General features: G+C 42.1%; 2 protein-coding genes across 3 annotated transcripts in view; both read right to left on the reverse strand.

Annotated features, from left to right (window-relative positions):
• The window catches only part of LOC123991066 (SWI/SNF-related matrix-associated actin-dependent regulator of chromatin subfamily D member 3), a 72,714-nt gene extending 60,442 nt beyond the window's left edge, over nucleotides 1-12,272 (reverse strand). The window contains exon 1 of the mRNA XM_046292234.1: nucleotides 11,891-12,272. Coding sequence (XP_046148190.1) covers nucleotides 11,891-11,902 — 12 coding nt within the window. The 5' untranslated portion in view covers nucleotides 11,903-12,272. The remainder of the gene's footprint in view (nucleotides 1-11,890) is intronic.
• A 695-nt stretch (nucleotides 12,273-12,967) lies between these two features.
• Nucleotides 12,968-22,378, reverse strand: part of LOC123991067 (transcriptional repressor NF-X1-like) — a 32,110-nt gene continuing 22,699 nt past the window's right edge. The window contains exons 19-24 of one of the 2 annotated variants that reach the window (XM_046292240.1): nucleotides 22,315-22,356; nucleotides 21,094-21,192; nucleotides 19,824-19,890; nucleotides 18,989-19,134; nucleotides 18,677-18,781; nucleotides 12,968-13,696 (exon numbers count right to left, since the gene is read on the reverse strand). In XM_046292240.1, the coding sequence (XP_046148196.1) occupies nucleotides 13,621-13,696; nucleotides 18,677-18,781; nucleotides 18,989-19,134; nucleotides 19,824-19,890; nucleotides 21,094-21,192; nucleotides 22,315-22,356 (535 nt within the window). In that variant the 3' untranslated portion in view covers nucleotides 12,968-13,620. Of the gene's footprint in view, nucleotides 13,697-18,676; nucleotides 18,782-18,988; nucleotides 19,135-19,823; nucleotides 19,891-21,076; nucleotides 21,193-22,314; nucleotides 22,357-22,378 lie in introns of those variants that run through there. The other variant, XR_006830750.1, reaches the window with a different exon arrangement.

The raw sequence follows: 22,378 nt of genomic DNA on the forward strand, positions 1-22,378 counted from the left end.
ACGGCCTACAGGGAGGAGGTGAGGGCCCTCGGAGTGTGGTGTCAGGAAAATAACCTCACACTCAACGTCAACAAAACTAAGGAGATGATTGTAGACTTCAGGAAACAGCAGAGGGAACACCCCCCTATCCACACCGATGGAACAGTAGTGGAGAGGGTAGTAAGTTTTAAGTTCCTCGGCATACACATCACAGACAAACTGAATTGGTCCACTCACACAGACAGCATTGTGAAGGCGCAGCAGCGCCTCTTCAAACTTAGGAGGCTGAAGAAATTTGGCTTGTCACCAAAAGCACTAACAAAATTCTACAGTTGCACAATCGACAGCATGCTGGCGGGCTGTATCACCGCCTGGTACGGCAACTGCTCCGCCCACAACCATAAGGCTCTCCAGAGGGTAGTGAGGTCTGCACAACGCATCACCGGGGGCAAACTACCTGCCCTCCAGGACACCTACACCACCCAATGTTACAGGAAGGCCATAAAGATCATCAAGGACAACAACCACCCGAGCCACTGCCTGTTCACCCCACTATCATCCAGAAGGCGAGGTCAGTACAGGTGCATCAAAGCTGGGACCGAGAGACTGAAAAACAGCTTCTATCTCAAGGCCATCAGATTGTTAAACAGCTACCACTAACATTGAGTGGCTGCTGCCAACACACTGACACTGACTCAACTCCAGCCACTTTAATAATGGGAATTGATGGGAAATGATGTCAAATATATCACTAGCCACTTTAAACAATGCTACCTAATATAATGTTACATACCCTACATTATTCATCTCATATGTATACGTATATACTGTACTCTATATCATCTACTGCATCCTTTGTAATACATGTATTACTAGCCACTTTAACTCTGCCACTTTGTTTATATACTCATATGTATATACTGTACTCGATACCATCTACTGTATCTTGCCTATGCTGCTCTGTACCATCACTCATTCATATATCTTTATGTACATATTCTTTATCCCCTTACACTGTGTATAAGACAGTAGTTTTGGAATTGTTAGTTAGATTACTTGTTGGTTATTACTGCATTGTCGGAACTAGAAGCACAAGCATTTCGCTACACTCGCATTAACATCTGCTAACCATGTGTATGTGACAAATAACATTTTATTTGATTTGGCAACCCTACTACTCACCACTCCCTTCCCCCTCTGTACTGTAGCCTAGTCTGCATGAAGCTATCCAGCCCATTAGCCCTGATCCTTCAGCACCATTCTGCCCAGGCCGGATGGAAGAGGGAGCAGACAGAACAAGGACACGGTTGAGTCCCAATGGAACCCTATTCCCATTGGGCTCTGGTCAAAAGTAGTGCACTGGAATATGGTGCTTATTTGGGACACATCCCAGGTTCAGAAGGAGGCCTTTCATCAGACTGTTCCCAGTCCAGGATACACTCCCAAAAAATGCTGTGTTTAGATGACCTAACTGCTGGGTTGCAGGCATTGAGTCAGTTAGTTGGGTTGTTTTCTTTAAAAATACAAGGTTGGGTTGTTGATGCATGACACAGTGGGTCAGATCAGAACACTGGAGGAGTGGCTTAGTCGGGGCATGGCTTTCAGGATGTTTTTTGGGCTCCCGTGAGAGTAAATGTCATTACAGCACATGTGTTCTGTTGTATTGTAATCAAATGTTAAGGTTGAACATTTTTGTAGTTTAATGAGGCTTACACAAGTGTATGAGTTAAGAGCCTATGCTTATCCCAATGTTGGGATAGTTATCACTTTGTAAAAAATGGTATAACATTATTATTTACATATAGTGGTAGAATATGTAATGTGACAAAATATTAAAGGAATGTAGAAATTTGTAGTATACAAACTTAACATGATCAACAGGAATTAAATTTACTTTCACGGGTGGCCAAAAATGACCACCTGAAAGCCACACCCCTAATAAGCCACGCCTCCTGAAACAAACCTATGGATTCAATTAAAAAAGACCCAGCCTGAAAGTCAATATAAACCCAACTAATGGTTAAATGAATCTGTTTGGATAATCCCAACATGTTGGTTATTCACAGAAAAATGGCTGGGTCAAAATAACCCACCGTGTGTTCTGTCCAATATTTACCCAGCACTGGGTTACCAAATAACCCAAATCTAGAAAAACTGAAGAGACAACATCAGTGGAAGGTATACAAAATAAACTGCTTGATTCTATGATTAAAGTATATGGGTTAATTCACCATACCAAAATGGGACATTGGGGAGGGAATGGGGTGAAATTAACTGGAAACAAACAGGTCAGACAGGACTGACGTTGGTTCCCCAATCCAGATCTGATGCTGCATGTGCTTGAGACCCAAAGATGCTCATTAAAATGTTGCAAAACCTATTGTTGCTCGACATGCACTGTCTGAGTCTGACCGTATGGAATATTACATCAAAAGGTACACTCTCAAAAAAAGGTTATTGATGGGTTCTTTGTCAGGGGTGAGCATATGTGTAACCATTTTATTTTGCATATCAGAAGGGTTCTTTACTGCTGTGATGGTTGTGAAGAACCATCCTGTTCTTTCCCTCTACACCATGTTTTCCTTTATGCCATGAAATGCGACACTTAAAACGTTCCTGTAATTTGATGGTACTCTACAGCCCTTATGGTACTCATGTGATCTTATGTGAAGTTAATGTAATAACATGTGACAACAAGAAACTACACCTGAAAACATGGTCACGTGAAGTGTTCCAAAAACACATGATTTCACATTTGAAATTTCATGTGAAATCATGTGATTTTTCTGTAAGGTAGGGTACTGGTTGCAGTGAAAGTATGGTAAAAACATAACAAGCTACTGAATTTTGTGTATTTGTTCCAACCGTCAGTGGAAGTGTTGTACCAATTTGAGTGGTTGATGGATATCTTCTCAAAGGTTGAGCACCTCTTAACAATGTCAGTTCTGCAATTTTGTAAGAACATGTGACAATAAAGACATTCAGTTTTAAGAGGTTACTGTGCATTTCACAATAAATTAATGGCAGTTAGTTGCCTGGTAGTTATTGTAGTAATTCCCAGTAACTTCTGTAGCTCAGTTGGTAGAGCATGGCGCTTGTAACGCCAGGGTAGTGGGTTCGATCCCCGGGACCACCCATACGTAGAATGTATGCACACATGACTGTAAGTCGCTTTGGATAAAAGCGTCTGCTAAATGGCATATATTATTATTATTATATATATTAATAGCCAGTAACTGCTAGTGACTTACTGTACTTTCACTGATCTTTTATGATTATTATTATATTTTTGATTTAATGATCCAGAAAACAATGCATTGGCAGGGCAATTCAAGCAACGCCAATATGCAGTGATAATGTATTGGGACTATAGCCAACTGCACAAACATCATTGCTATAGTACTGTTTTAATAGGTTAATGTTGCATAGGTTTGTTTTCTAAGTCATGTTGAAACAATTCTGAGCGGTAGATCTCGGCTTGCATTTCGACTCAGAAAAGGCTGGTGACCACTGCCCTAGGACAGGGACAAAATGAAGAAACCTTTTCTGGTACTAATTAGCTATTTTTATGAGAGTGTACTGTACAGAAACTGCATTCCGTCGGTGCTGGTTGGCCTTAGAAAAGATGTGACAAATACCACACCCACCATCAACAGAACTCAAACCAAATTACAAATCACTCTTACCGCCGGCATCAATCCATGCAGCTGCCACTGGCCATATCTGGATGGTTTTAATTTGCAACTCTGCTGCACTGCACACTGTCTGGCTGCACACTCTTTCTGGATGCATGGCTCTGGGGGACATGGCGGTGGCGCAGCACTGAGCGTTTGCATTTAACTAGGTCAGCCTTGGTGAACCAAGACAGGCCGTCTCAGTCAGAAAAACCGGCAACTTTAGCATCCCTGCAACTTTTTGCTTACTTTAAAAAATGTTTTATCTGAAAGGTATTTCCAGCAACAAAGCCTGTACTTTTATTTCCCCCAGCCAACCCAGTCATCATTGCAGTAATGCGTTTAAAAGTCCAGCCAACCCAGTCATCATTGCAGTAATGCGCTTAAAAGTCCAGCCAACCCAGTCATCATTGCAGTAATGCGTTTAAAAGTCCAGCCAACCCAGTCATCATTGCAGTAATGCGTTTAAAAGTCCAGCCAACCCCTCGGTAGAAACTTACCCTTTCATCTCACCGGCTTTGGCACCCATTAAATCATGAACATGAATGAACATTCTATTGTTGTCCAACAAACTTGTCCATGTCATTATGAAAAAATATTGCCTATACACAAAACCGGCAGTCTGCATAGCCGTAATGCTGAAGAGGCATTGGCACGCTTTACACTCCGACAGGTATTGTGCTTACTGAAACGCCCAAAGTTATCCAATCGTTATATGTTAACTAAGTTGAGGGGTATGCTGCTCATCCCTTTCTTTAGTAAAAGTTGGCTCTATTAGCACTGATTACAAAATGTTGCATGTTATGTAGCTTAACAAGTGAATTGTTTTGCTCTTCTCTCGCTTAGTAGCCTACTCCCTACCAAAAGCATGTGACTTGTCTGATAATCAGTTAATGTGATTTTGTTTCACTGAATCTCTTCTGTAAAGGTTAATTGGTCTCTGGCTGGGCAAATAAGTATGTGGAGGTGGTGTAGCTCATTTATTTGTTTGCTCATCTATCACTGATCAGAAACATGCAATAAATCAAGTCTAGGCCTATTATTTTTGCTCTATCGTGTATGGCCAACTCCAAAAGCCAGCGGAGGTTGTGAAATATGAACGAGACTGCTTTCGAAAATACAGATTGCTACTATTTTCTATCATATCATCAACAAGGCAGTTAACCCACTGTTCCTAGGCCGTCCTTGTAAATAAGAATTTGTTCTTAACTGACTTGCCTCGTTAAATAAAGGTTAATTACATGTTTAAAAAAAATTGGTACACACACACACTTCACCACAGTGTTCTCCACTCTATATAATATATGTTTATAGATGTGTTGTTTATTTGATGTATTGGTAAAATAAAGGTTCAATAAAACAAAGTAATAAACTTGAGTTCTTACTGATAGAAAAAAACTTCAATAGTGGTAAAGACTGACTTCAAAGAGACCACATTCAAGTCCTCCATCCCCCACATAGTCTGACTACTGCTCTCTCTGGCTCCACAACAACCCCCCGCCCGGCCATCTAGAGGGATGAATACCCAGCCAGCCTACAAGTAGAGGATGGTAAGTGCTTTACAGCAGAAAGAGACTTGGGACTAGGGACCAGCAGCACAATCTTGTGTTCTAAATACTGTCATTTTAAATAGTGTTTATATATATATATTTTTTTTTTAAACTTTGTGTGTGGTTTGTTCACTTATGACATTAGATCAGTGTTGGCTGCTAACTTGGCCCTTATCTTAAATATTTCACTTCTGTGGAGACATTGTATCAGCATTCTTGTCGCGTTTCCTGTTAGCCTCCCTTCATAAAATGTACTAACAATCCATAATGTATGACATTCCTGGGGGTGTGTAAACTTTTTATTTTTTTTATTAGCGTTTAGCATTTTTGTATGTTTTCTTTATGTTATGTTCTTGAACACATTTGGGCAAATCATGAAGGACACCTGGGTGACCACATTCATCCCTGTTTGATACTTAAGTATATTTAAAACCAAATACTTTGACTTACTTTTAGAGGAATACTTCTTACGTACTTTTACTTTAGTCATTTTCTATTAAGGGATCTTTACTTTTACACAAGTAGTATTTTACTGGGTGACTTTTATTTGTGATATTTTCTATTAAGGTATCTTTACATTACTGGTCCTTCTGTAGCTGGGTGGTCCTTCTGTAGCTCAGTTGGTAGAGCATGGCGCTTGTAATGCCAGGGTAGTGGGTTCGATCCCTGGGACCACCCATACGTAGAATGTATGCACACATGACTGTAAGTCGCTTTGGATAAAAGTGTCTGCTAAATGGCATATATTATTACTCAAGTATGAGAATTTACTACTTTTTCCACCACTGCTTGTGAGTGAAAAGATACTAGGTAAACTCGGTCCATGTAGCTATTTTGTTAGCTATTTGTCAGTTGTATTGTTTGGGGATAGAAGCTGTTCAAGAGGCTGTTGGTGTCAGACTTGATGAACCGGTACCTATTGCCGTGTGGCAGCAGAGAAAATAGTCTATGGCCCATTTCCTGTAGTCCACGATCAGCCCCTTGGTCTTGCTGACGTTGAGGTTGTTCTTCCGACACTACACTGCCAGGTCATTGACCCTGACTCATCGTCACCGGCGATCAGACCTACCACAGTCGTGTTATCAGCGAACTTGATAATGGTGTTGGAGTCGTGCGTGGCCATGCAGTCGAGGGTGAACAGGGAGTATAGGAGAGGACTAAGCACACACCCTGTGGAGCCCCTGTGTTAAGGGTCAGCGTGGTGGAGGTGATGTTGCCTAACCCCAACACCTGGTTTCGGCCCATCAGGAAGTCCAGAATCCAGTTGCTGAGGTGTTCAGACCCAGAAAATGGAGAATGGTGTTGAACGCTGAGCTGTGGTCAATGAACCGCATTCTGTTTGAGACGCTGCCATAACCAGCCTCTCAAAGCACTTCATGATTACAGAAGTGAGTGCTACAGGGCAGTAATCATAGTGTCAGGAAGCCTTATAGTTCTTAAGAACAGGGATGATTGTGGTCATCTTAAAACATGTGGGGATTACAGACTGGGACAAGGAGATGTTGAAAATTACCGCACATATGCCTGCCAGCTGTTCTGTGCATGCTCTGAGAACGCACCCTGGAATACCATCGGGGCCCGCGGCCTTGCGGGTGTTGACCTGATTAAAGGCCCTTCTCACGTCGGCCTCGGAAAGCAAGATCACCCAGTCCTCTGGGTAGGTGACGGCCCACACACCCGGCTCAATGTTGTTGTTGTTGTCAAAGCGTGCATAAAATGCATTGAGTTCATCTGGTAGAGGCATTGTTGGGCAGATCACGGTTGGGTCTTCCTCTGCAATCCGTAATGGACTGTAGCCTCTGCCACATGTGACAGATGTTGGAGCCTGTGTAATATGATTCCACCTTATTCCTATATTGTCCTTTTGCTCGTTCGATGACTCTGCGGAGGTCATAGCGGGCCTTCTTGTACTTATACATGTCTTCGGGCCGAAGCATCATGGTTGTCTACGATAGTTCTGTGTGCGGTAGCCCTGCTCTTTAGTGCGTTGGGCCAGTAACCAAAATGTTCGAATCCCCGAGCCCACTAGGTGAAAAGAACTGTCAATGTGCAAGGCACTTCACCTTAATTGATCCTGTAAATTGCTCTGGATAAGAGCGTCTGCTAAAATGACTAATGAAAAGAAATGCCACATACATACAGTATGGGAGCCGGGTCCTTCCATTAAAAAAAGTGCCTTTTGGTAAAAATTGTGTACCAATATTGGATTTGAAAAGCAAGTTATATTAAATTTAGTGCCCTTTAATATTGACCACATGGATAATTCAATAAATCTGATTTTTATATCAATAAAGGCTTGCTAAAGTGCCAGAATTCAGTAGTCGGTCCCTCCGTCAACCCTTTGTCACTTCTAGGAAGATTTTAACCCACGTAATCCTGTGCGGTAAGACTTTTGTTAAAAGAAACATTGGAACATCTAATAGTCAAATCATAGAGTAAATGCAGTTGAGCTGGTTTTACTCTTTTTGGCCATTTGCTGGTGTTTTGTGGTGGAAAACATTTAGACAGGAAAGAAATGCTTTAACAATTGCATTTCTTGCAATCAATTGCCACTCCCTGTTGCAAACAACAAGCTTCCATTCACCCTGTCACAAGGGGATTTATGGCTGACTGACCTGATCAAACCCTGTTACGGTTAATCTTTTTCACTTAATAGGCACTTACTATAGTCATTTTTGTATTTAACCTCTCGAGATTCTGCTCTTTATGGAAAGAATGTTATAATTAGGTTACACTTCTCAAAAGGCACCTAATTGGTGGAAAGACCCAACAAGCTAGTCTCCCTACTGTATTGTATTACGTCGACTTGCACACTATTCTAGCATGTTCTTTTTTCTGTACATTCAAACTTTCAGTGAGTTTAGCATTTCTTATCAAGTCCAAGTCTACCAAGCCAATACTGTAGCTCGTTTCCTAGGTAACAAAAGCTTGGCCCTACTTTCATATGTCCAGGGCTTTCCTTGCCAGCCAAATAAGGAAGTGCTCATTGTCCAGTTCTCCCTGCAAGTAATCCTGAACACAAAAGCCATGGACCATTCAATAGGGTGACCAAATATTTGGGGAGAGGGGTCCAAATGTGTCAAAGTATTAACTGAGGGCCTATGGCAAAGCTTCAAAGACTCGCAAAGGCACCTAGACCCATGCTATCCAAGGTCATTGCAGAATCTGAAATGCCTTGAACCGGATGACAGAAAGTGGGCTAAGATATTACCAATCCTGTACTTACAGTCAAGTACAGCATAAAGCCATGTTCTGAAGAAGTTTTGCTGTGAAGCCAAACCATTAATCATGAGCTAAAATAAAACTACGGGCCCTCCACCAAAACTTTCATCCTCCAGCTCGCTCTCTTGTTGGAATGATGGGTCATCTGTCTACCGCTAGGGAGGGAGATTCAACAGAGCAGAGGGAGGGAGGGATGGAGGGAAAGAGGGACGGAGCGAGAGGGAAATGTAGAGCGGAGCGATTCTATTAATGTTCAAGCATCCAGTACAGTGACAAAAAGAGCCGCTACTCCATCAGGCCTCTTGAGGTGTGACAGTCCCATGCATACAAATGGGACTTCATCTCTCTCTGCAGACTTTCAACAGGGTGCAGCAGGGTGGATCATCGGACGCCCTCTCTCAGGGCTCTAGGTAGAGGCTGCCCCCAGCTACAGATATAGGATCAGTTTACCCTACTCACAGCCCTTGGCTTAAACATTAGGTGGATGAAAAAAAAGATCTGCCCACAAACTGGTCTGTACCAATGACTGCTGCTGACTCTCGAGGGCCATGTCATGCCTATACAGTGACATCGCACGCCACAACGTCCACGCCTCTTCTGTACATAGACAACAACACGTAAACCAAACTTAAATCATCTTTCAAAAGTTTGTGCTTTATGCTGCTGCCTTGGTGTGAGGTTTTTTGCCCTCCCACTCTTAGGCCACATTAGCCGCTGCAACTAATTTTCCAATGAAAACCTTTCAGCAGCTCCACAATAAGTTCACACATTGCAAGGTGAAATGCTGACTCTGCACTAGGGACAGTACAGAAGCCACACATTCCAACCGGGTTAAAGCATGGAAATCCAATGTTGTTTTTTGTCTTGATGGAATCTAAGCACAAGGGAAGAATGGAAAGCCGAGCATACATATCACCAAAATGCATTGGATTGAAAACTTCATCACGACCACAAAAGTTGTTTCTAATAATACATAATATGTAAGGATAGTGAATTATAAAGCTTTATAAAAAATAGCCCTCTAACTTACATGCTTTTCAGCAAAATAGGACACATGCCACCGCTACATTCAGAGCCAGAGATCTAGTTGACAGTGTTTTGCTAAAAGACCCAGTGAAAGCGCCATACAGTAAGTTTGGATACACTTACCCATTCAAAGATTTGTCTTTATTTTGACTATTTTCTACATTGTAGAGTAATAGTGAAGACCTCACAACTAGGAAATAACACATATGGAATCATGTAGGAACCCCCCAAAAAAGTGTTCCACAAATCAAAATATATTTTATACTCGAGTTTCTTCAAAGTAGACAGCCGTTGCATTAATGACAGCTTTGAACACTCCAAACTTGTACGACATCTCACACAGCTACTCCTAGCACTAGTCTCACAGTGAGTATTAACATTACAACTAATCAAGACCCCAAAATACAGTAGATATAGAGAGGAGCTTGATTCTGTGCTCATGCCCTTTTCATGAGATCCTGCTATGCATCGATGCAGAAGGCTTCGGAGGCCAGAATGCTATAGTGCATTCCACACATCCCTGTCTCTACAAACACCACTGAGCCACAGGCAAAGGAAAGGCCCACATCAGAGGCAGCTGGTAGCACCTTAATTGGGGAGGGCGGGCTCATAGTAATGGCGGGAATGGAATGAATGGTATCAAATATATCAAACATGTGGTTTCCATGTGTTTGATACCATTCCATTCACTCCAGTCTATTGTGGCCTACCGAACTACCACCCCCTTACATCACTAAACCAACACAATCCAAATAGGACAAAGATACCCACTTGCAAATATAGGTTGAAAATATGTTCTAGTATATCGTCTCCCCCCAAGAAAATTGGTCTACCATTTCAGCTGAGAAATATATCCAACAACCCTAAATAACTGGATAATAAGCTTGGGATAATTCTCAGAGCAGTGGGTTCAATAAGGCTGCTTACTGACCCATAGTGGTCCCACTTTACATTAAATTCCCCAAAATCACAAAGGCAGGTCAGGTACAGTGAAACTCAATACTTACAACTGTCGCCCGTTTGTGGTATACACACTTTCAAGCATTTGCAAATGAGGATAATTAAATATTCTCATCTTAAAACAATAATTACATAGTGAGTGGGTGTGAAGCCACAATTGGGGTTTGTTTACAAATCTTATGTTAAAGGCCCAGAGTAGTCTGTTTTTCCTGTGTTTTGTATCATATTGTACAACCGCTAATGAAACTAACACTGTTATTTAACTAGGAAAGTCTGAACAGTGCTGGTTGAAAATACAATCTACACAGGACCTTCTGTTGTGGTTTGCATGGGCAGGAGTTTCGGCATGCCTGGTGACATCACCATGCAGTAAATTGGCTAATAAATCAATAACAGAGATAGTGCTAAACCTCTCTGCCAATAACAGATAGTTTTCACTTTTCTCTTCCCCTCTCAGACAGTCCTAGCGAAATTCTTGCTTTGAGAAATAGTAGAGTTAAAAAGCATTTTTTGGCAATTTTAATGAAAACTACTACAGCAAGGCACTTCATTGTTACCCGGAAATTATTTGATATTGGTTTTAAAAACGGCTGCATTCGGCTTTTATTATATAATTATTTGTGTGTTGAATAATTACACAACCTACAAACTAACTATTAATGTAGCTACCATGTAAATAGGTTTTAGGACACTTGATGTAAAGTGTGAATTATAGTCATACAACACAACAAATAGGCTCAAGTCCATGTCAATTTCATCTAGTCTAATTCATAACTATAGGGCACAGGCAGAAGAGAGCAGTGAATGAGAGTCAATTCACACGTTTGTTGTTCTAAATGCGTCAAACAGAGAAGGGGAGTGTTGTCTCGTCTGTCCGTCTACACTGTAGACTCTACAGTGTGCATTCACCTTATTTCTAATCAAGTGTCTGCTTCTCACACAAGTCAAGGTTAACAAGCCGTCCGTGTCTGCAGTGGTTGAAAACTGCGAGGGGTGGAGGTTCAAGGGAGGGGTGAGTAGTCTTGAAAAACCTGAACGTAGCCACTGTGTTGCCTATAGTCGGGGTTGCGAGTCTAAGGCGGGGTGAGGTGCAATTATTGTATAGCCTGGCCTGCTGTATAATGATGATGCAAACATACACCCATATTTTCAACTTGGTTACATGCGGCAGGATTGTCAATCAATAACATACAAACATAGGCTTTTCGTGGATTAAAGATGGAAATGAAAGGGTAGATTAAACAATTCATCATAAGAAAAGATTTTCAGATACACAATAAACTAGACCCAGTCGAAAACTACTGTGCGCACTAATCCGGTTGGCAATATGCCTTCTGGTGCCGTGGGCTTGGCAGCGCGGAATGGAGTTCTATAATGGTGGAAAATAAATTATTCTCACTATGCAGGGTGAGCATAGTATAACAGAAAACAGATGTCAAGACAATACAACAAAAAGTGTGCTGCGGGCACAACTCTTACCTTTCTCTCCATTGCTGAGATCCAGTCTGTGCACTCCCAAGCAAACTGAAATAATGTTCCTGAAGATCTGTGCGGTGTTCACTCCTCAACTTCCACACGGCTACTCGATCACTCCCCCATTAGGTAGACTGGTACATCGGCAACTGTAGACACAGTAGGGGAGGGGACGCAGTCTCGGGGATGGAGCGGGGTCTGGTGAAGCTTAGTTCGTTTCAAGAAGCGCAGGCGCGGGGTTCTGCTAGAGATAAAATATTATAAAAAATTGCGACTAGCAGGGAGTGTCATCAAATTACCGCTTCTACCGTTGACACACACATTGTCTGGCCACTAAAATATTTCACAAGATGTGTAAACCGTTAGGGAATATTAGTCTCTTAATGCAAATGGTTTAATGAAAAGGGCACAAAGGATGACGAGCTGTCTGTAGCGCGTCATGATGCAGTGGGAAATTATACTTCAACGATTTTACCGAGTTCCAATTCATATAAGGAAATCAGTCAATTTAAATAAATTATGACATAATCTATGTATTTTTCATGAATGGGCAGGGCGCAGACATGGGTGGACCTAGGGAGCCAAGTCCAGCCAATCAGGAGTTTTTCCCCACAAAAGGTCTTTATTACAGACAGAAATACTCCTGTTTCATCAGCTGTCCTGATGTCTGGTCTCAGACAATCCCGCAGGTGAAATAGCCAGATTGTGGAGGTTCTGGGCTGGCATGATTACTTGGTCTGTGGTTGTTGGGCACACTGCCAAATTCTCTTAAACGACGTTGGAGGTGGCTTATGGTAGAGAAATGAACATTTAATTATCTGGCAACAGCTCTGGTGGACTTTCTCTCAAAACTTAAGACATCTTTGGCATTGGGTTGTGTGACAAAACTGACCATTTTAGAGAGGCCTTTTATTGTCCCCAGCACAAGGTGCACCTGTGTAATGATCACACTGTTTAATCAGCTTCTTGATATGCCATGCCGGTCAGGTGGATGGGTTATCTTGGAAAAGGAGAAATGCTTATGAATAGGGATGTAAACAAATTTGTACACAACATTTGAGAGAAATACACTTTGTGCCTATGGAACGTTTCTGGGATATTTTATTTCAGCACATGAAACCAACACTTCACATGTTGCATTTATTTTTTTGTTCAGAAAATATATATGGTCTGTATGATACAGCCCCTTTCATCACCTGAGCATCATGTTGATAGTTAAATGCAACCTAATTGATCATGGCCAAAAGAACCCAAACAAACTTTAAAAGAACCTTACCGAACGTAATAAGCCTTTCTTTAAAAATACCTGATCATTATGTATTATCTTGTGTAGTTTTATTTTATAGCATTTGTAACAATGTCAATACAGGTTCTCTGCATTATATTGGTAAGTCAAGTATCAACACTATTGAAAAATTGCTTTATTGAAATAAGGTACTGCATGTCCCCTCATCTAATACAACAGTTGCACTTTAGGAACTAGTGAAAATTGTTAACTATTCAAATGCAATCCATGATTATTTTCAAAGTCTGAAGATTTGCTCATGCTATTTGCATATGGCAGTTAAACACTTTTTACTTGGTTACAAAATTAAAATAGTACTGCAGTGATATTTTCTCTTGAAGACAAGCACAATAAATGAGGTGAGATGGCATTACAGATTTCAGACCATCTTGGAGCAGCAGATACATTATTTAGTATTATTACGTCGAGGTTTGCTTGTTTTGGGCCTTTATTAATCCTGGACATCGAAGTAGTCGATTGCCGGCTCTTCTTTGACTGCCTTGGACCAGCTGCTCACACCATCAGTCCTGATGACAAAAACAAGAACCACAGTTAACTAGCTGTAGCTGGATAGCTACAAGTCATTGGAACATTGAGAGCCTACAAACTAAGGTCCAATTCGGGCCCATGTCCTCAGTTCCAATTTAGGCCTGTATGTGCGAGGAGTCTTTCAGTGTGTGGAGTGAGGAGTCGTTCATTGAAAATCCTAGTCATTGGCGACTCCATTACCCGCAGTATTATCCTTAAAAACAAATCATCCAGCGATCATACACTTTACCAGGGGGCAAGGCTACCGGGGTTAAGGCTAATCTGAAGATGTTGCTGGCTAAAGTTAAAACTGGCGAGTGTGGAGAGTATGGGGATATTTTTATCCATGTCGGCACCAACGATGTTAGGATGAAACAGTCAGGTCACCATGCACAACATAGCTTCAGCATGTAAATCAGCTAGAAAGATGTCGGCATCGAGTAATTCTCTGGCCCCCTCGCAGTTAGGGGGAGTGATGAGCTCTACAGCAGAGTCTCAACTCAATCACTGGTTGAAAACTTTTCTGCCCCTCCCAAAAGATAGAATTTGTAGATAGTTGGCCCTCTTTCTGGGACTCAGCCCCCAAACAGGACCAAGCCTGGCCTGCTGAGGAGAACTCCATCCTAGCTGAAGGGCTCATCTCATCTATGAACATAGACGGGGCTCTAACTCCTCTAGCTCCACAATGAGATAGCCTGCTGCCTCTTAGCAACCCTGCCAGCTTAGTGGAGTCTGCCACCAGCACAGTCAGTGTAGTCAGCTCAGCTATCCCCATTGAGACAGTGTCTGTGCCTCGACCTAGGTTGGGAAAAACTAAACCTTGGCGGTGTTCGCCTTAGCAATCTCACTGGAATAAAGACGACCTCCATTCCTGCCATTATTGAAAAAGATTGTGATACCTCATCTCAAAATAGGGCTACTTAATGTTAGATCCCTCACTTCCAAGGCAGTTATAGTCAATGAACTAATCACTGATCATAATCTTGATGTGATTGGCCTGACTGAAACATGGCTTAAGCCTGATGAATTTACTGTGTTAAATGAGGCCTCACCTCCTGGTTACACTAGTGACCATATCCCCCGCGCATCATGCAAAGCCGGGGGTGTTGCTAACATTTATGAAAGCAAATTTCAATTTACAAAAAAAGAAAACACATCATCTTTTGAGCTTCTAGTCATGAAATCCAGGCCTCCTGGGCAATATACAGCATTCCTCACTGAGTACCTATCGGACCTAGTTGTCATGGCAGATGATATTCAAATTTTTGGTGACTTCAATATTCACATGGAAAAGTCCACAGACGCACTCCAAAGGGCTTTCAGAGCCATCATCAACTCAGTGGGTTTAGTCCAACTCGTCTCCGGACCTACTCACTGCCACAGTCATACTCTGGACCTAGTTTTGTCCCGTGGAATAAATGTTGTGGATCTTAATGTTTTTCCTTATAATCTTGAACTATCGGACCACCATTTTATTACGTTTGTAATCGCAACAAATAATCTGCTCAGACCCCAACAAAGGATCATCAAAAGTTGTCCAATAAATTCTCAGACAACCCAAAGATTCCTAGATGACTTTACATACTCCCTCTGCCTACCCAAGGATGTCATAGTACAAAAATCAGTTAACCACCGAACTGAGGAACTCAATTTAACCTTGCATAATACCCTAGATGCAGTCACATCCCTAAAAACAAAAAACATGTGTCATAAGAAACTAGCTCCCTGGTATACAGAATATACCCGAGCTCTGAAGCAAGCTTCCAGAAAATTTGAACGGAAATGGGGCGACACCAAACTGGAATTCTTCAGACTAGCTTGGAAAGACAGTGCAGTATCGAAGGGCCCTCACTGCTGCTCGATCTTATTTTTCCAACTTAGAGGAAAAGAACAATCCAAAATGTATTTTTGATACAGTCGCAAAAAGCAGCATTCCCCAAGAAAGGATGGCTTTCACGTCAGCAGTAATAAATGCATTAACTTCTTTGAGGAAAAGATAATGATCATTAGAAAGCAAATTACAGACTCCTCTTTAAATCTGTGTATTCCTCCAAAGCTCAGTTGTCCTGAGTCTGCACAACTCTTGACACATTGATGAAAATAATCATGGCCTCTAAACCTTCAAGCTGCATACTGGACCCTATTCCAACTAAACTACTGAAAGAGCTGCTTCCTGTGCTTGACCCTCCTTTGTTAAACATAATAAACAGTTCTCTATTCACTGGATGTGAACCAAACTCACTAAAAGTGGCAGTAATAAAGCCTCTCTTGAAAAAGCCAAACATTGACCCAAAAAATATAACTAACTAAATTGGCCTATATCGAATCTTCCATTCCAGCTGTAGCACAGCAACTCACTGGCTTCCTGAAGACGCTTCAGTCTGGTTTTAGACCCCATAATAGCACCGAGACTGCACTTGTGAAGGTGGTAAATGACCTTTTAATGGTGTCAGACCAAGGCCCTGCATCTGTTCTCATGCTCCTAGACCTTAGTGCTGCTTTTGATACCATCAATCACCACATTCTTTTGGAGATATTGGAAACCCAAATTGGTCTACATGGACAAGTTCTGGCCTGGGTTAGATCTCATCTGTCGGAAAGATATCAGTTTGTCTCTGTGGATGGTTTGTCCTCTGACAAATCAACTGTAAATGTCGGTATTTCCTCAAGGTTCCGTTTCAGGATCACTATTGTTTTCACTATATACACTGCTCAAAAAAAATAAAGGGAAAACTAAAATAACACATCCTAGATCTGAATGAATGAAATATTCTTATTAAATACTTTTTTCTTTACATAGTTGAATGTGCTGACAACAAATATGATCAATGGAAATCAAATTTACTAACCCATGGAGTTCTGGATTTGGAGTCACACTCAAAATTAAAAGTGGAAAACCACACTACAGGCTGATCCAATAATAATTATATATATATATATATATATATTACCTCTTGATGTCATTCGGAAACAATGTTAACTTTCACTGCTATGCGGATGACACACAGCTGTACATTGATGACACACGGTGAAGCCCAAAATTGCCCTCCCTGGAACCATGTGTTTCAGACATAAGGAAGTGGATGGTCTACTTTTAAACTCGGACAAAACAGAGATGCTTGTTCTAGGTCCCAAGAAACAAAGATCTTCTGTTGAATCTGAAAAATAATTTTGGTTGTACAGTCGTCTCAAATAAAACTGAAGGATCTCGGAGTTACTCTGGGCCCTGAACTCTTTTGACGAACATATCAAGACAGTTTCAAGGACAGCCTTTTTCCATCTCCAACATTCCAAAAATCAGAAACTTTGTCAAAAAATAATGCAGAAAAATGTATCCATTCTTTTGTCACTTCTAGGTTAGACTACTGCAATGCTCTACTTTCCGGCGACCCGGATAAAGCACTAAATAAACTTCAGTTAGTGCTAAACACGGCTGGTAGAAACTTGACTATAACCAAATAAATTGATCATATTACTCCAGTGCTAGCTTCTCTACACTGGCTTCCTTCCTGTTAAGGCAAGGGCTGATTTCAAAGGTTTTACTGCTAACCTACAAAGCATTTGATGGTTCTGCTCCTATCCATCTTTCCGATTTGGTCCTGCCGTACATACCTACACGTACGCTACGGTCACAAGACGCAGACCTCCTTAATGTCCCTAGAATTTCTAAGCAAACAAGTGGAGGCAGGGCTTTCTCCTACAGAGCTCTATTTTTTATGGAATGGTCTGCCTACCTATGTGAGAGATGCAGACTCGTTCTCGACCTTTAAGTATTTACTGAAGACTCATCTCTTCAGTAGGTTCTATGATTGAGTGTAGTCTGGCCCAGGAGTGTGAAGGTGAACGAAAAGGCACTGGAGCGACGAACCACCCTTGCCGTCTCTGCCTGTCCGGTTCCCCTCTCTCCACTGGAATTCTCTGCCTCTAACCCTATTACAGGGGCTTAATCACTGGCGCTCTTCCATGTTGTCCCTAGGAGGGGTGCATCACTTGAGTGGGTTGAGTCACTGATGTGATCTTCCTGTCTGGGTTGGCGCCCCCCCCTGGGTTGTGCGTGGCAGAGATCTTTGTGGGCTATATTCGGCCTCGTCTTAGAATGGTAAGTTGGTGGTTGAAGATATCCCTCTAGTGGTGTGGGGGCCGTGCTTTGGCAAAGTGGGTGGGGTTATATCCTGCCTGTTTGGCCCTTTTCGGGGGTATCGTCAGATGGGGCCACAGTGTCTCCAGACCCCTCCTGTCTCAGCCTCCAGTATTTATGCTGCAAAAGTTTGTGTGTCGCGGTCTAGGGTCAGTCTGTTATATCTGGAGTATTTCTCCAATCTTATCCAGTGTCCTGTGTTTATTTAAGTATGCTCTCTCTAATTTTCTCTTTCTCTCTCGGAGGACCTGAGCCCTAGGACCATGCCTCAGGACTACCTGGCCTGATGACTCCTTGCTGTCCCCAGTCCACTTGGCCATGCTGCTGCTCCAGTTTCAACTGTTCTGCATGCGGCTATGGAACCCTGACCTGTTCACCGGACGTGCTACCTGTCCCAGACCTACGGTTTTCAACTCTCTAGAGTAAGCAGGAGTGGTAGAGATACTCTTAATGATCGGCTATGAAAAGCCAACTGACATTTACGCCTGAGGTGCTGACTTGCTGCACCCTCGCCAACCACTGATTATTATTATTATTTGACCATGCTGGTAATTTATGAACATTTGAACATCTTGGCCATGTTCTGTTATTTCAACCCGGCACAGCCAGAAGAGGACTGGCCAGCCCTCATAGCCTGGTTCCTCTAGGTTTCTTCCTAGGTTCTGGTCTTTCTAGGGAGTTTTTCCTAGCCACCGTGTTTCTACACCTGCCTTGCTTGCGGTTTGGGGTTTTAGGATGAGTCTCTGTACAACACTTTGTGACATCAGCTGATGTAAGAAGGGCTTCATAAATACATTTGATTGATTGATTTCAATGTGTGAGTGCAAAGACGCATGCCTACTTGCTATGTTGTTTGATATGGGCAATGGGTGGGGGAGCCCTTGAGACCCCTGTATCTCTCTCTATCAGGGACGTCAGTGTTGAGTTAGGACAGGCAGACTTCCCCCTGCACACAGCAAAAAGTACAGTTACAACATATCCTCAGAACCGCAGGCACAGCACCGTCTGAATTGTTCACAATACACATCCCTTCATACAAAATATACCCAGCTGATACGGTTGCACAGACAGTAATTACAAAGTATTTTTAAAGCTACAACATGCATCTATTTTAAAATCGTCATAGATTGTAACGCGCATGTGGAGGTGTTACCTGATGGCGGTGATAACCACGTTGCGTTTGGGCTCGCTGTCGTAGCTCACACTCTCTACATTGTAGACCTCAGCCAGCTCGTGGACTATCTTCCTGTGCTCTCTGTTCATTGGGGGGAAGCAGTGGCTCCTCTTGGTCTGTTTACCCTGAAAACGGGTTACACACACACGTCACTCAAGACTTCATGTTTCCACTATGAAAGATTGTTCCGAGTCACCATTTGATTTAAGGTTTAAATAAATGTTGTCCTAACAAACATCGCAAGCTACCGGAGCTGATTCATTGGACATTATGCTGACTAAAGTAGTATTTCCCAATGTTCAGAACCAAAAGGGATAACCAACGATAAATTGAACCTTTAGCGATCATCATCAATACCCATCGTAAAATCCAAGGACATTCAAATACTTCAAGTCTCTCCTGCACTCCAACTAAGGAGACCAGAAGCTTTTAGCTAAATGCAGACTACGCAAACCGAAGGTCCTCTAGTAAGCTGGTAGTGGTTTAGGGAAACCCAGTCATGTATAGGGAAATGCTGGCCCTGTATAAAGTATTTAAATCCAACACCATCTCATCAAACTGCTCTTAAATAATACACACTGTACTCAATTTAAGTGGTGGGTGACATTCCATGCCAAAGAGGCGTGTGTTTATTCTTGTCCCTGTGCTTTAATTCCGTGTTAAATTCACCCCATCTATGTTCAAAATGGCAACCTATTCCCCATTTCGTGCACTACTTTTGACCAGGACCCATAGGGCTCTGTTCAAAAGTAGTGCACTATTATAAGGAATAGGGTGTTATATAGCACACAACCTAAGTCTATTGGTCTCTTACCTTGCTGGCCAACTCAACCAGATTCTTGATCTCCTCTTCAACCTCGCTGACAAACTTCAAATCTTTTCTAAATTTGGAAAAATAAGAAATACTTTACATTGTGACAAAGCAGTGGAGAAGGTGGAAAGTTAAGTTCCTTGGCGTACACATCTTGAACAAACTGAATTGGTCCACCCACACAGACTGCGTTGTGATGAAAGCGCAACAGCACCTTTAACCTCAGGAGGCTGAAGAAATTTGTCTCGTTACCAAAAACAAACTTTTACAGATGGACAAGCGAGTGCATCCTGTCGGGCTGTATCACCGCCTGGTACGGCAACTGCTCCACCTACAACCGTAACGCTCTCCAGAGGGTAGTGAGGTCTGCATAACGCATCACCGGGGGCAAACTACCTGCCCTACAGGACACCTACAGCACCGAATGCCACAGGAAGGCCATAAAGATCATCAAGGACAACAACCACCCGAGCCACTGCCCGTTCACCCCGCTATCATCCAGAAGGAGAGGTCAGTACAGGTGCATCAAAGCTGGGACCGAGAGACTGAAAAACAGCTTCTATCTCAAGGCCTTCATACTGTTAAACAGCCATCACTAACATTGAGTGGCTGCTACCAACATACTGACTCAAATCTCTAGCCACTTTAACAATTAAAAATTGGATGTAATAAATGAATCACTAGTCACTTTAAACAATGCACTTTATATACTCTACATTACTCATCTCATATGCATGGACTGTACTCTATACCATCTACTGCATCTTGCCATCTTGATGTAATGTATCACTAGCCACTTTAAACAATGCACTTTATATAATGTTTACATACCCTACATTACTCATCTCATATGAATATACTGTACTCTATACCATCTACTGCATCTTGCCTATGCCGCACCATCGCTCATCCATATATTTATATGTACATATTCTAATTAATTCCTTTACACTTGTGTGTATAAGGTAGTTGTGAAATTGTTAGATATTACTGCACAGTCAGAACTAGAAACACAAGCATTTCACTGCACTCGCATTAACATCTGCTAACCATGTGTATGTGACCAATAAAATGTGATTTTGATTTAAAGACGTCAATGAAATGCGAAAATGGTGTCTCAGAGCGCACCGGTAGTGGCTCGAAGTACATCGGTGCCATCAATTGGCCTTCAAATTGGGAAATATTATCCCCATAACATGCACACAAAGACAAAAATATCTGAGAACATTCTCGGCATGCATTGGATAATACATTACATGTATTGGTACACCACCTGGCATCTCCTCGAAGGCTGTCACTATAAGTGGAGGAGGAGGTGCGGATGTTGAAGGGGTCCACTGAAGGGTAACTCTGCAGGGCCACAGCCAATCGCCTGTCAGGACACACACACACACACACAACCGAACATGGGCAGACACTAAGGTCCACTGATCTAAAGAAGACTAGAACAGGAAAAAGCTTGGATGTTGACTGCACATTTTAAGAAAACAATCCATTCGACAGCCGAAAGCAATGTGCTATCAAGTGGCTGTCTGTGTGTGCAGGGCTCCAGACTAGCATTTTCACCTGGTGCCACTAGCTCACGGTCTGGTCACACCAAGTTTTCCCCCCACAGCGTTAAGCAATAGGAAAATAAGTGTAAATCGCTTTATAAAGTCATTCACAGTGCTTCAGATGGTATGATAGAATACCGAGATGTTAGGCTACTCAATAAATAAGTTGTTTCGTCTAACATGTCCAATAATCCAGTGATTGTCATGAATTGTGGGTTGACAATAGGGTATTGTTATATTTTACTCTTAAAATATGACTCCAGAATGTTGTTGTTCAATGGAGATGAATTCGCCTACTTTATGTGAACTAAAACCAAATGCTGAGTATTTTGGGGCCAATTCACCACGAGGAAGTGAAAATACTTTACACATTAGATCGCTAACACTAAACATAATACCCAGTGCTAGTAGCCATTTATTAAATCTATCAGTAAAAGTAATGCCCTAAATTTTTTTTTGCAATTGTAGCCTACTACCATATGCACTCGCAAGGGCTTCATATCTCAAAGCCATATCAAATTTCTTGCGATCTGTTGTAAGAGTCTATTTGACAGTTAACAGTAGTTGCTTCCAAAGCTGTGTTTTTCCAGCAATTCCCGGAGCGCACAACGGGCGGAGAGAAAGAGAGAGAGAGATCGGCTCACTCATCACAGCAGCAGGCCCTAGTGAATCATGCACATGGGCTTGGCAGACACTTGCATTACAAGAATCGTAAGGATAAAGCACTTGACTGTATGACCAAATCATGTTTTCAGGCAGCAAATTTTTTTTGAAACTTTTGAGTGAGGTGACCATGTAATGAATGTTAAGCTTGCGCCGATGCGACCAGTTAAGAATTTAATCTCGTACAGCCAAGTCAAAGGGTCGCAAAATGCGACTAAAATGGTTGCGGTCTGGAGCCCTGCTGTGTGCGAGCGCACAACAGCTGTGCAAAAACTGACCTGTTCCTTTCCAGTGCAGCACACCCTTCGTCACACTCCAACCTGAGACGGAAAACACAGAGAC

Source organism: Oncorhynchus gorbuscha, linkage group LG12, assembly GCF_021184085.1.
Source record: "Oncorhynchus gorbuscha isolate QuinsamMale2020 ecotype Even-year linkage group LG12, OgorEven_v1.0, whole genome shotgun sequence".
NCBI lineage: Eukaryota > Metazoa > Chordata > Actinopteri > Salmoniformes > Salmonidae > Oncorhynchus > Oncorhynchus gorbuscha.